Genomic DNA, 14,835 nt, shown 5'->3' with positions numbered 1-14,835 from the left:
ACTGGTGTGAGGGATGGTGCAGAGTGAGGGTGTGTTACATATACCGTAATTCACTGGTGTGAGGGATGGTGCAGAGCGAGGGTGTGTTACATATACTGTAATTTACTGGTGTGAGGGATGGTGCAGAGCGAGGGTGTGTTACATATACCGTAATTCACTGGTGTGAGGGATGGTGCAGAGCGAGGGTGTGTTACATATACTGTAATTTACTGGTATGAGGGATGGTGCAGAGCGAGGGTGTGTTATATATACCATAATTCACTGCTGTGACGATGTTATATATACCGTAATTCACTGCTGTGGGGGGGTGTAATCTCTACCATAATACACTGCTGTGAGGGTGTGTTATATATACCGTAATTCACTGCTGTGAGGATGTTATATATACCGTAATTCACTGTTGTGAGCATCTTATACATACTGTAATTCACTGTTGTGAGAGTGTGATATATATACCATAATTTACTACTGTGAGGATGTTATATATAACGTAATTCGCTGCTATGAGGGTGTTATATATACCGTAATTCACTGTTGTGAGCATCTTATACATACTGTAATTCACTGTTGTGAGAGTGTGATATATATACCATAATTTACTGCTGTGAGGATGTTATATATAACGTAATTCGCTGCTATGAGGGTGTGTTATACATATAGTGTAATTCACCGCTGTGAGGGTGTTATATATACTGTAATTCACTGCTGTGAAGGTCTGTTTTATAATCCATAATTCACTGCTGTGAGGGTGTGTTATATATATATAGCGTAATTCACCGCTGTGAGGGTGTGTTAAATATACCGTCATTCACTGTTGTGAGGGTGTGTTATATGTACCGTAATTCACTGTTTGAGGGTGTGTTATATATACTGTAATTCACTGCTGTGAGGGTATGTTATATATACCGTAATTTACTGCTGTGAGGGTGTGTTATACATATAGCGTAATTCACTGCTGTGAGGGTGTGTTATATATACTGTAATTCACTGTTGTGAGGATGTGTTATATATATATATACCATAATTTACTGCTGTGAGGATGTTATATATACCTTAATTCACTGCTGTGAGGGTGTGTTATATATACCGTAATTTACTGCTGTGAGGGTGTGTTATATATACCGTAATTCACTGCTGTGCGGGTGTGTTATATATACCGTAATTTGCGGCTGTGCGGGTGTGTTATATATACCGTAATTCACTGTTGTGCGGGTGTGTTATATATATCGTAATTCACTGCTGTGAGGGTGTGTTACAAATACCATAATTCACTGCTGTGAGGGTGTGTTATATATACCGTAATTTACTGCTGTGAGGGTGTGTTATATATACCGTAATTCACTGTTGTGCGGGTGTGTTATATATACCGTAATTTACTGCTGTGAGGGTGTGTTATATATACCGTAATTCTCTGTTGTGCGGGTGTGTTATATATACCGTAATTCACCGCTGTGAGGGTGTGTTATATATACTGTAATTCACTGCTGTGAGGGTGTGTTATATATACCATAATTCACTGCTGTGAGGGTGTGTTATATATACCGTAATTCACCGCTGTGAGGGTGTGTTATATATACTGTAATTCACTGCTGTGAGGGTGTGTTATATATACCATAATTCACTGCTGTGAGGGTGTGTTACAAATACCATAATTCACTGCTGTGAGGGTGTGTTCTATATACTGTAATTCACTGCTGTGAGGGTGTGTTATATATACCGTAATTCACTGCTGTGAGGGTGTGTTACAAATACCATAATTCACTGCTGTGAGGGTGTGTTATATATACCGTAATTTACTGCTTTGAGGGTGTGTTATATATACCGTAATTCACAGTTGTGCGGGTGTGTTATATATACCGTAATTTACTGCTGTGAGGGTGTGTTATATATACCGTAATTCACTTTTGTGCGGGTGTGTTATATATACCGTAATTCACCGCTGTGAGGGTGTGTTATAATATACTGTAATTCACTGCTGTGAGGGTGTGTTATATATACCGTAATTCACTGCTGTGAGGGTGTGTTATATATACCGTAATTCACCGCTGTGAGGGTGTGTTATATATACTGTAATTCACTGCTGTGAGGGTGTGTTATATATACCATAATTCACTGCTGTGAGGGTGTGTTACAAATACCATAATTCACTGCTGTGAGGGTGTGTTCTATATACTGTAATTCACTGCTGTGAGGGTGTGTTATATATACTGTAATTCACTGCTGTGAGGGTGTGTTATATATACCGTAATTTACTGCTGTGAGGGTGTGTTATATATACCGTAATTCACTGTTGTGCGGGTGTGTTATATATACCGTAATTCATGCTGTGATGGTGTGTTACATATACCGGAATTCACTGCTGTGAGGGTGTGTTATATATACCGTAATTCACTGCTGTGCGGGTGTGTTATATATACCGTAATTCACTGTTGTGAGGATGTATTATATATACCATAATTCACTGTTGTGAGTGTGTACTATATAAACTGTAATTCACTCCTGTGAGGGCGTGTTATATATACCATAATTTACTGCTGTGAGGGTGTGTTATATATACCATAATTCACTGCTGTGCGGGTGCGTTATATATACCGTAATTCACTGCGGTGCGGGTGTGTTATAAATACTGTAATTCACTGCTGTGCGGGTGTGTTATATATAGCATAATTCACTCCTGTGAGGGTGTGTTATATATACCATAATTCACTGCTGTGCGGGTGCGTTATATATACCGTAATTCACTGCGGTGCGGGTGTGTTATATATACTGTAATTCACTGCTGTGCGGGTGTGTTATATATACCATAATTCCCTCATGTGAGGGTGTGTTATATATACCATAATTTACTGCTGTGCGGGTGTGTTATATATACCGTAATTCACTGCTGTGCGGGTGTGTTATATATACCGTAATTCACTGCTGTGCGGGTGTGTTATATATACCATAATTCACGGCTGTGAGGGTGTGTTATATATACCATAATTCACTCCTGTGAGGGTGTGTTAGATATACCATAATTTACTGCTGTGAGGGTGTGTTATATATACCGTAATTCACTGCTGTGCGGGTGTGTTATATATACCATAATTCACTGCTGTGAGGGCGTGTTAGATATTCCATAATTTACTGCTGTGAGGGTGTGTTATATATACCGTAATTCACTGTTGTGCGGGTGTGTTATATATACCATAATTCACTGCTGTGAGGGTGTGTTAGATATACCATAATTTACTGCTGTGAGGGTGTGTTATATATACCGTAATTCACTGCTGTGCGGGTGTGTTATATATACCGTAATTCACTGCTGTGAGGGTGTGTTATATATACCGTAATTCACTGCTGTGCGGGTGTGTTATATATATCGTAATTCACTGCTGTGAGGGTGTGTTATATATACCGTAATTCACTGCTGTGAGGGTGTGTTATATATACTGTAATTCACTGCTGTGCGGGTGTGTTATATATACCGTAATTCACTGCTGTGCGGGTGTGTTATATATACCGTAATTCACTGCTGTGCGGGTGTGTTATATATACCGTAATTCACTGCTGTGCGGGTGTGTTATATATACCGTAATTCACTGCTGTGCGGGTGTGTTATATATACCGTAATTCACTGCTGTGAGGGTGTGTTATATATACCGTAATTCACTGCTGTGAGGGTGTGTTATATATACCGTAATTCACTGTTGTGCGGGTGTGTTATATATACCGTAATTCACTGCTGTGCGGGTGTGTTATATATACCGTAATTCACTGCTGTGAGGGTGTGTTATATATACCGTAATTCACTGCTGTGAGGATGTATTATATATACCGTAATTCACTGTTGTGCGGGTGTGTTATATATACCATAATTCACCGCTGTGAGGGTGTGTTATATATACTGTAATTCACTGTTGTGAGGATGTATTATATGTACCGTAATTCACTGCTGTGCGGGTGTATTATATATACCGTAATTCACTGCTGTGAGGATGTGTTATATATACCGTAATTCACTGCTGTGAGGATGTATTATATGTACCGTAATTCACTGCTGTGCGGGTGTATTATATATACCGTAATTCACTGCTGTGAGGATGTGTTATATATACCGTAATTCACTGCTGTGAGGGTGTGTTATATATACCGTAATTCACTGTTGTGCGGGTGTGTTATATATACCATAATTCACTGCTGTGAGGGTGTGTTAGATATACCATAATTTACTGCTGTGAGGGTGTGTTATATATACCGTAATTCACTGCTGTGCGGGTGTGTTATATATACCGTAATTCACTGCTGTGAGGGTGTGTTATATATACCGTAATTCACTGCTGTGCGGGTGTGTTATATATATCGTAATTCACTGCTGTGAGGGTGTGTTATATATACCGTAATTCACTGCTGTGAGGGTGTGTTATATATACTGTAATTCACTGCTGTGCGGGTGTGTTATATATACCGTAATTCACTGCTGTGCGGGTGTGTTATATATACCGTAATTCACTGCTGTGCGGGTGTGTTATATATACCGTAATTCACTGCTGTGCGGGTGTGTTATATATACCGTAATTCACTGCTGTGCGGGTGTGTTATATATACCGTAATTCACTGCTGTGAGGGTGTGTTATATATACCGTAATTCACTGCTGTGAGGGTGTGTTATATATACCGTAATTCACTGTTGTGCGGGTGTGTTATATATACCGTAATTCACTGCTGTGCGGGTGTGTTATATATACCGTAATTCACTGCTGTGAGGGTGTGTTATATATACCGTAATTCACTGCTGTGAGGATGTATTATATATACCGTAATTCACTGTTGTGCGGGTGTGTTATATATACCATAATTCACCGCTGTGAGGGTGTGTTATATATACTGTAATTCACTGTTGTGAGGATGTATTATATGTACCGTAATTCACTGCTGTGCGGGTGTATTATATATACCGTAATTCACTGCTGTGAGGGTGTGTTATATATACCATAATTCACTGCTGTGAGGGTGTGTTATATATACCGTAATTCACTGCTGTGCGGGTGTATTCTATATACCGTAATTCACTGCTGTGCGGGTGTATTATATATACCGTAATTCACTGCTGTGCGGGTGTATTATATATACCGTAATTCACTGCTGTGCGGGTGTATTATATATACCGTAATTCACTGCTGTGAGGGTGTGTTATATATACCGTAATTCACTGCTGTGAGGATGTATTATATATACCGTAATTCACTGCTGTGCGGGTGTATTATATATACCGTAATTCACTGCTGTGAGGGTGTGTTATATATACTGTAATTCACTGCTGTGCGGGTGTGTTATATATACCGTAATTCACTGCTGTGAGGGTGTGTTATATATACTGTAATTCACTGCTGTGAGGGTGTGTTATATATACTGTAATTCACTGCTGTGACGGTGTGTTATATATACCGTAATTCACTGCTGTGAGGGTGTGTTATATATACTGTAATTCACTGCTGTGAGGGTGTGTTATATATACTGTAATTCACTGCTGTGAGGGTGTGTTATATACATCGTAATTCACCGCTGTGAGGGTGTGTTATATATACCATAATTCACTGCTGTGCGGGTGTGTTATATATACCGTAATTCACTGCTGTGCGGGTGTATTATATATACCGTAATTCACTGCTGTGAGGGTGTGTTATATATACCGTAATTCACTGCTGTGCGGGTGTGTTATATATACCGTAATTCACTGCTGTGAGGGTGTGTTATATATACTGTAATTCACTGCTGTGAGGGTGTGTTATATATACTGTAATTCACTGCTGTGAGGGTGTGTTATATATACCGTAATTCACTGCTGTGAGGGTGTGTTATATATACTGTAATTCACTGCTGTGAGGGTGTGTTATATATACTGTAATTCACTGCTGTGCGGGTGTGTTATATATACCGTAATTCACTGCTGTGCGGGTGTGTTATATATACCGTAATTCACCGCTGTGAGGGTGTGTTACAAATACCATAATTCACTGCTGTGAGGGTGTGTTATATATACCGTAATTCACCGCTGTGAGGGTGTGTTACAAATACCATAATTCACTGCTGTGCGGGTGTGTTATATATACCGTAATTCACTGCTGTGCGGGTGTGTTATATATACCGTAATTCACCGCTGTGAGGGTGTGTTACAAATACCATAATTCACTGCTGTGAGGGTGTGTTATATATACCGTAATTCACCGCTGTGAGGGTATGTTATATATACCATAATTCACTGCTGTGAGGGTGTGTTATATATACTGTAATTCACTGCTGTGAGGGTGTGTTATATATACCGTAATTCACTGCTGTGCGGGTGTGTTATATATACCGTAATTCACTGCTGTGAGGGTGTGTTATATATACCGTAATTCACTGCTGTGCGGGTGTGTTATATATACCATAATTCACTGCTGTGCGGGTGTGTTATATATACCATAATTCACTGCTGTGAGGGTGTGTTATATATACCGTAATTCACTGCTGTGAGGGTGTGTTATATATACTGTAATTCACTGCTGTGAGGGTGTGTTATATATACCGTAATTCACCGCTGTGAGGGTGTGTTATATATACCATAATTCACTGCTGTGAGGGTGTGTTATATATACCGTAATTCACTGCTGTGAGGGTGTGTTATATATACTGTAATTCACTGCTGTGCGGGTGTGTTATATATACCATAATTCACTGCTGTGCGGGTGTGTTATATATACCGTAATTCACTGCTGTGAGGGTGTGTTATATATACCGTAATTCACTGCTGTGCGGGTGTGTTATATATACCATAATTCACTGCTGTGAGGGTGTGTTATATATACCGTAATTCACTGCTGTGAGGGTGTGTTATATATACCGTAATTCACTGCTGTGAGGGTGTGTTATATATACCGTAATTCACTGCTGTGCGGGTGTGTTATATATACCGTAATTCACTGCTGTGCGGGTGTGTTATATATACCGTAATTCACTACTGTGAGGGTGTGTTATATATACCGTAATTCACTGCTGTGCGGGTGTGTTATATATACCATAATTCACTGCTGTGAGGGTGTGTTATATATACCATAATTCACTGCTGTGAGGGTGTGTTATATATACCGTAATTCACTGCTGTGAGGGTGTGTTATATATACCGTAATTCACTGCTGTGAGGGTGTGTTATATATACTGTAATTCACTGCTGTGAGGGTGTGTTATATATACCGTAATTCACTGCTGTGAGGGTGTGTTATATATACCATAATTCACTGCTGTGAGGGTGTGTTATATATACCGTAATTCACTGCTGTGAGGGTGTGTTATATATACCGTAATTCACTGCTGTGAGGGTGTGTTATATATACTGTAATTCACTGCTGTGAGGGTGTGTTATATATACCGTATTCTTGATGCCCTTTTATCTTTTCCGGAAAACATCTCGTATCCTGCTTTTCTCCTGCCTGCAGCCTCGCTGCTGAAGGGATTGAAACACAGCAATATCGTACTGCTACACGACATCATCCACACACAGGAAACTCTGACCTTCGTTTTTGAATATGTGGTGAGTTAGTTAACTGCTGTTGGTGTGGAAGGAGTGAAGTGTGTGTGTAACCGAACAAAGCTCATGTTTTATAACGCACCTTAAAAGGGGGAGAGATTTAGGGAGGGACTTCCAGAGCGTTGGCCCCAGGCAGCTGAAGTTACGGCCGCCAATGGTGGAATGATGGAAGTGGAGATTTGCAAGAGACCTGAATTGTAGCAATGCTGATATTTGGAGACACCGAGATGTAGCTTGATTTCCACATTGGTAGGAGGAGAGTGGAGACATGGGACCATCAGGAGGCCATCCAACCCCTTGAGCACTGACTGCCGTTCGATTAGATCATGGCCGACCCGTACTTCAACCCCATTTGACTCTGGCTTGAGAGTGTTTTCTGATTGCAATGTAGTTGTGCACATGGACAAGAATAGGGGTGAAGATGTACAACACACAGGGAAGGGTTTGTGCGGGGAGGGCATGGATGCCCTACATTGGTGTGCCAGATGGCTCGGCAATCGAGGCCCAGAATGATGGAGTTAAGATGACCTAGGATAAACATGAAGATCAAAATTTCCTGGACTCGTTTGAAGAGGTTTGTGACTGGTTTTTGGGACAGGAGTGATGAGTCAGGGAGTGGTGGGTGGATGTTGAGGGTTGGTCGAGGGTTGGTCTAGTGCCAGGAGGATCAAAGGGTTCACTTTCTGACCAATGCTAATGATGTCTCAGAGAGGCTTGACACCACAAAGAGATTTGTGAAGACAAAAGGATCTTGAAATCAAATCAATGAGAAATGGCAGGCCAATGGAGATGGGTATAATAGCCGGGAGGGAGTGGGGAGTCCAGCAACGAGAGTGCCAGGGGAGTCAGTCCTGGAGGCTTTGAGAACAGGCGGCCAATTCTTGGGGTGTGGAAGAAAGTGGTTGGCGATGACTGAGTGTGGATTTAAAGCACCGATGTGGGGTTGAATAGGACACTGTGGCTGTGGGGGCATCTCCGATGGAGTTAGATACAGAAACATGTTAATGTGATCCATACAAACCAACCTCACACATGCTGACAGACATGGGATGGATGGGCTGAATGGCCTGTTTCTGGCTTGTATAGTCTATGTAATTCAATGTTGTTTGTGCTTGAGGGAGAAAATGAAGAAGTAAATCACCTGCAGACAGGGTACAGTTGAGATTATCAGTAAACAATTGGATCAAGAAGGGGAAGTTTCTTTGTAATAATAATCTTTGTCACAAGTATGAAGTTACTGTGAAAAGCCCCTAGTCGCCACATTCTGGCGCCTGTTTGGGTAAGCCGGTACGGGAATTGAACCCGCGCTGCTGGCCTTGTTCAGCATTACAAACCAGCTGTTTAGCCCACTGAACTAAACCGGCCCTTACAGTTGTCATACACTTAACTCCAGAACTTGGTGATGTGTTTAAGGATTTACAAGGGAAAGTTTGCAGTCTGCCTTGGCTGAATCTGTATTATATTCATTCCAGTTTCTTTCTCCCAATCCAGCAAACAGATCTTGCGCAGTACATGACCCAGCACCCAGGAGGTCTGCACACACACAATGTCAAGGTAAGGTGGAGTTCAGGAGATGCAGAGGCCCACTGTTCCCATTAACAAGCCTGACACTGTGAGAGAGAAAATGATCGACCACTCCAGCACTGATCCTGTAAAATACACAACACACAGGCTCAATTAACGCAAACTATCAAACCCGCAATGCATGTCTCACTTCTCGCTTTGATTCCAACTTTCATTTTTTAAAAATAAATTTAAGAGTACCCAATTCATTTTTTCCAATTAAGGGGCAATTTAGCATGGCCAATTCACCTACCCTGCACATCTTTGGGTTGTGGGGCTCAAACCCATGCAAACACGGGGAGAATATGCAAACTCCACACGGACAACGACCCAGAGCCGGGATTCGAACCAGGGACCTCAGCGCCGTGAGGCAGCAGTCCTAAAATTCCAACTTTCATTAATCCTTCCTTGACGGTAAAGACACAAACTGACTGGTCATTGCCACTGGTCACCCAGGTTCCCGTCACTTTGGTCCATTTTTTCTCTGACTCCACTTTTTCTCTGACCCTGGTCACTTTGGTTCAATTAGCACTAGTCTGCCTGTTTCCAATGGTGGATGGCACTCTCTGGTTCCCCTGATATTGGCCACTCCCTGATTCTCTAGCATTGGTCACTCTCTGGTTCTCCTGACACTGGTAACTCCTTGATTCTCCAGCACTGGTCACTCTCTGGCTCTCTGACACTGGTCACTCACTGGTTCTCCAGCACTGGTCACTCTCTGGTTCGCTGACACTGGTCACTCTCTGGTTCCCCTGACACTGGTAACTCCTTGATTCTCCAGCACTGGTCACTCTCTGGCTCTCTGACACTGGTCACTCTCTGGTTCTCTGACATTGGTCACTCACTGGTTCTCCAGCACTGGTCACTCTCTGGTTCGCTGACACTGGTCACTCTCTGGTTCCCCTGACACTGGTAACTCCTTGATTCTCCAGCACTGGTCACTCTCTGGCTCTCTGACACTGGTCACTCTCTGGTTCTCTGACACTGGTCACTCACTGGTTCTCCAGCACTGGTCACTCTCTGGTTCCCTGACACTGGTCACTCTCTGGTTCCCTAACACTGGTCACTCTCTGGTTCTCTGACACTGCTCATTCTCTGGTTCTCTGACACTGGTCACTCTCTGGTTCTCTGACACTGGTCACTCTCTGGTTCTCTGACACTGGTCACTCTCTGGTTCCCCTGACACTGGTCACTCTCTGGTTCTCTGACACTGGTCATTCTCTGGTTCCCTGACACTGGTCACTCTCTGGCTCTCTGACACTGGTCACTCTCTGATTTTCTGACACTGGTCACTCTCTGGTTCTCTGACACTGGTCACTCTCTGGTTCTCTGACACTGGTCACTCTCTGGTTCTCTGACACTGGTTACTCTCTGGTTCCCCTGACTCTGGTCACTCTCTGGTTCCCTGACACTGGTCACTCTCTGGTTCCCCTGACACTGGCCACACTCTGGTTACCCTGACACTGCTCACTCTCTAGTTCTCGGACACTGCTCACTCTCTGGTACTCTGACACTGCTCACTCTCTAGTTCTCGGACACTGCTCACTCTCTGGTTCTCGGACACTGCTCACTCTCTGGTTCTCTGACACTGGTCACTCTCTAGTTCTCGGACACTGGTCACTCTCTGTTTCCCTGACACTGGTCACTCTCTGGTTCTCTGACTCTGGTCATTCTCTGGTTCTCTGACACTGGTCACTCTCTGGTTCTCTGACACTGGTCACTCTCTGGTTCTCTGACATTGGCCACTCTCTGGTTCTCTGACACTGGTCACTCTCTGGTTCTCTGACACTGGTCACCCTCTGGTTCCTGTGACACTGGTCACTCTCTGGTTCTCTGACTCTAGTCATTCTCTGGTTCCCTGACCCTGGTCACTCTCTGACACTGGTCACTCTCTTACACTGGTCACACTCTGGTTCTCAGACACTGGCCACTCTCTGGTTCTCTGACACTGGTCACTCTCTGGTTCCCTGACACTGGTCATTCTCTGGTTCCCTGACACTGGTCACTCTCTGGTTCTCTGACTCCGGTCACTCTCTGGTTCTCTGACACTGGTCACTCTCTGGTTCTCTGACACTGGTCACACTCTGGTTCTCAGACACTGGCCACTCTCTGGTTCTCTGACACTGGTCACTCTCTGGTTCCCTGACACTGGTCACTCTCTGGTTCTCTGACACTGGTCACTCTCTGGTTCTCAGACACTGGCCACTCTCTGGTTCTCTGACACTGCTCATTCTCTGGTTCTCTGACACTGGTCACTCTCTGGTTCTCTGACACTGGTCACTCTCTGGTTCTCTGACACTGGTCACTCTCTGGTTCCCCTGACACTGGTCACTCTCTGGTTCTCTGACACTGGTCATTCTCTGGTTCCCTGACACTGGTCACTCTCTGGCTCTCTGACACTGGTCACTCTCTGATTTTCTGACACTGGTCACTCTCTGGTTCTCTGACACTGGTCACTCTCTGGTTCTCTGACACTGGTCACTCTCTGGTTCTCTGACACTGGTCACTCTCTGGTTCTCTGACACTGGTTACTCTCTGGTTCCCCTGACTCTGGTCACTCTCTGGTTCCCTGACACTGGTCACTCTCTGGTTCCCCTGACACTGGCCACACTCTGGTTACCCTGACACTGCTCACTCTCTAGTTCTCGGACACTGCTCACTCTCTGGTTCTCTGACACTGGTCACTCTCTAGTTCTCGGACACTGGTCACTCTCTGTTTCCCTGACACTGGTCACTCTCTGGTTCTCTGACTCTGGTCATTCTCTGGTTCTCTGACACTGGTCACTCTCTGATTCTCTGACACTGGTCACTCTCTGGTTCTCTGACATTGGCCACTCTCTGGTTCTCTGACACTGGTCACTCTCTGGTTCTCTGACACTGGTCACCCTCTGGTTCCTGTGACACTGGTCACTCTCTGGTTCTCTGACTCTAGTCATTCTCTGGTTCCCTGACCCTGGTCACTCTCTGACACTGGTCACTCTCTTACACTGGTCACACTCTGGTTCTCAGACACTGGCCACTCTCTGGTTCTCTGACACTGGTCACTCTCTGGTTCCCTGACACTGGTCATTCTCTGGTTCCCTGACACTGGTCACTCTCTGGTTCTCTGACTCCGGTCACTCTCTGGTTCTCTGACACTGGTCACTCTCTGGTTCTCTGACACTGGTCACACTCTGGTTCTCAGACACTGGCCACTCTCTGGTTCTCTGACACTGGTCACTCTCTGGTTCCCTGACACTGGTCACTCTCTGGTTCTCTGACACTGGTCACTCTCTGGTTCTCAGACACTGGCCACTCTCTGGTTCTCTGACACTGGTCACTCTCTGGTTCCCTGACACTGGTCATTCTCTGGTTCCCTGACACTGGTCACTCTCTGGTTCTCTGACTCTGGTCACTCTCTGGTTCTCTGACACTGGTCACTCTCTTGTTCTCTGACACTGGTCACTCTTTGGTTCTCTGACTCTGGTCACTCTCTGGTTCTCTGAAGCTGGTCACTCTCTGGTTCTCTGACACTGGTCACTCTCTAGTTCTCTGACACTGGTCACTCTCTGGTTCTCTGACACTGGTCACTCTCTGGTTCTCTGACACTGGTCACTCTCTGGTTCTCTGACTCTGGTCATTCTCTGTTTCTCTAGCACTGGTCATTCTCTGGTTCTCTTACTCTGGTCACTGTCTGGTTCTCTGACACTGGTCACTCTCTGGTTCTCTGACACTGGTCACCCTCTGGTTCTCTGACTCTGGTCACTGTCTGGTTCTCTGACTCTGGTCACTCTCTGGTTCTCTGACAATGGTAACTCTCTGGTTCTCTGACACTGGTCAATCTCTGGTTCCCCTGACACTGGTCACTCTGTGGTTCCCTGACACTGGTCATTCTCTGGTTCCCTGACACTGGTCACTCTCTGGTTCTCTGACTCTGGTCACTCTGTGGTTCTCTGACTCTGGTCACTCTCTGGTTCTCTGACACTGGTCACTCTCTGGTTCTCTGACTCTGGTCACTCTGTGGTTCTCTGACTCTGGTCACTCTCTGGTTCTCTGACACTGGTCACTCTGTGGTTCTCTGACTCTGGTCACTCTCTGGTTCTCTGACAGTGGTCACTCTCTTGTTCTCTGACTCTGGTCACTCTCTTGATCACGTGACACTGGTCATTCTCTGGTTCCCGTGACACTGGTCACTCTCTGGTACTCTGACACTGGTCACTCTCTGGTTCTCTGACTCTGGTCACTCTCTGGTTCTCTGACACTGGTCACTCTCTGGTTCTCTGACACTGGTCACTCTCTGGTTCCCCTGACACTGGTCACTCTCTGGTTCCCCTGACACTGGTCACTCTCTGGTTCTCTGACACTGGTCACTCTCTGGTTCTCTAACTCTAGTCACTGTCTGGTTCTGTGACACTGGTCACTCTGGTTCCCCTGACACTGGTCACTCTCTGGTTCGCTGACACTGGTCACTCCCTGGTTCCCTGACACTGGTCACTCTCTGGTTCTCTGACACTGCTCATTCTCTGGTTCTCTGACACTGGTCACTCTCTGGTTATCTGACACTGGTCACTCTCTGGTTCTCTGACACTGCTCATTCTCTGGTTCTCTGACACTGGTCACTCTCTGGCTCTCTGACTCTGGTCACTCTCTGGTTCCCCTGACACTGGTCACTCTCTGGTTCTCTGACACTGGTCATTCTCTGGTTCCCTGACACTGGTCACTCTCTGGCTCTCTGACACTGGTCACTCTCTGATTTTCTGACACTGGTCACTCTCTGGTTCCCTGACACTGGTCACTCTCTGGTTCTCTGACACTGGTCACTCTCTGGTTCTCTGACACTGGTTACTCTCTGGTTCCCTGACTCTGGTCACTCTCTGGTTCCCCTGACACTGGTCACTCTCTGGTTCCCCTGACTCTGGTCACTCTCTGGTTCCCTGACACTGGTCACTCTCTGGTTCCCCTGACACTGGCCACTCTCTGGTTACCCTGACACTGCTCACTCTCTGGTTCTCTGACACTGGTCACTCTCTGGTTCTCGGACACTGGTCACTCTCTGTTTCTCTGACACTGGTCATTCTCTGGTTCTCTGACACTGGTCACTCTCTGTTTCTCTGACTCTGGTCATTCTCTGGTTCTCTGACACTGGTCACTCTCTTGTTGTCTGACACTGGTCACTCTCTGGTTCTCTGACACTGGTCACTCTCTGGTTCTCTGACACTGGTCACTCTCTGGTTCTCTGACACTAGTCACTCTCTGGTTCCCTGACCCTGGTCACTCTCTGACACTGGTCACTCTCTTATACTGGTCACACTTAGGTTCTCAGACACTGGCCACTCTCTGGTTCACGGACACTGGTCACTCTCTGTTTCTCTGACACTGGTCACACTCTGGTTCTCTGACACTGGTCACTCTCTGGTTCTCTGACTCTGGTCATTCTCTGGTTCACTGACACTGGTCACTCTCTTGTTCTCTGACACTGGTCACTCTCTGGTTCTCTGACACTGGTCACTCTCTGGTTCTCTGACACTGGTCACTCTGGTTCTCTGACACTAGTCACTCTCTGGTTCCCTGACCCTGGTCACTCTCTGACACTGGTCACTCTCTTACACTGGTCACACTCTGGTTCTCAGACACTGGCCACTCTCTGGTTCACGGACACTGGTCACTCTCTGGTTCCCTGACCCTGGTCACTCTCTGACACTGGTCACTCTCTTACACTGGTCACACTCTGGTTCTCTGACACTGGT

General features: G+C 45.2%; 1 protein-coding gene across 2 annotated transcripts in view; it reads left to right on the top strand.

Annotated features, from left to right (window-relative positions):
* cdk15 (cyclin-dependent kinase 15) overlaps positions 1 to 14,835 on the top strand; it is a 152,861-nt gene that overhangs the window by 28,625 nt on the left and 109,401 nt on the right. For both annotated transcript variants that reach the window (XM_072481644.1, XM_072481638.1), the window contains exons 6-7: positions 7,455 to 7,549; positions 9,038 to 9,100. In XM_072481644.1, coding sequence (XP_072337745.1) covers positions 7,455 to 7,549; positions 9,038 to 9,100 — 158 coding nt within the window. The remainder of the gene's footprint in view (positions 1 to 7,454; positions 7,550 to 9,037; positions 9,101 to 14,835) is intronic.

This window comes from Scyliorhinus torazame, chromosome 2 (assembly GCF_047496885.1).
Source record: "Scyliorhinus torazame isolate Kashiwa2021f chromosome 2, sScyTor2.1, whole genome shotgun sequence".
Taxonomy (NCBI): Eukaryota; Metazoa; Chordata; class Chondrichthyes; order Carcharhiniformes; family Scyliorhinidae; genus Scyliorhinus; species Scyliorhinus torazame.
This window is presented reverse-complemented; position numbering and strand designations above follow the sequence as displayed.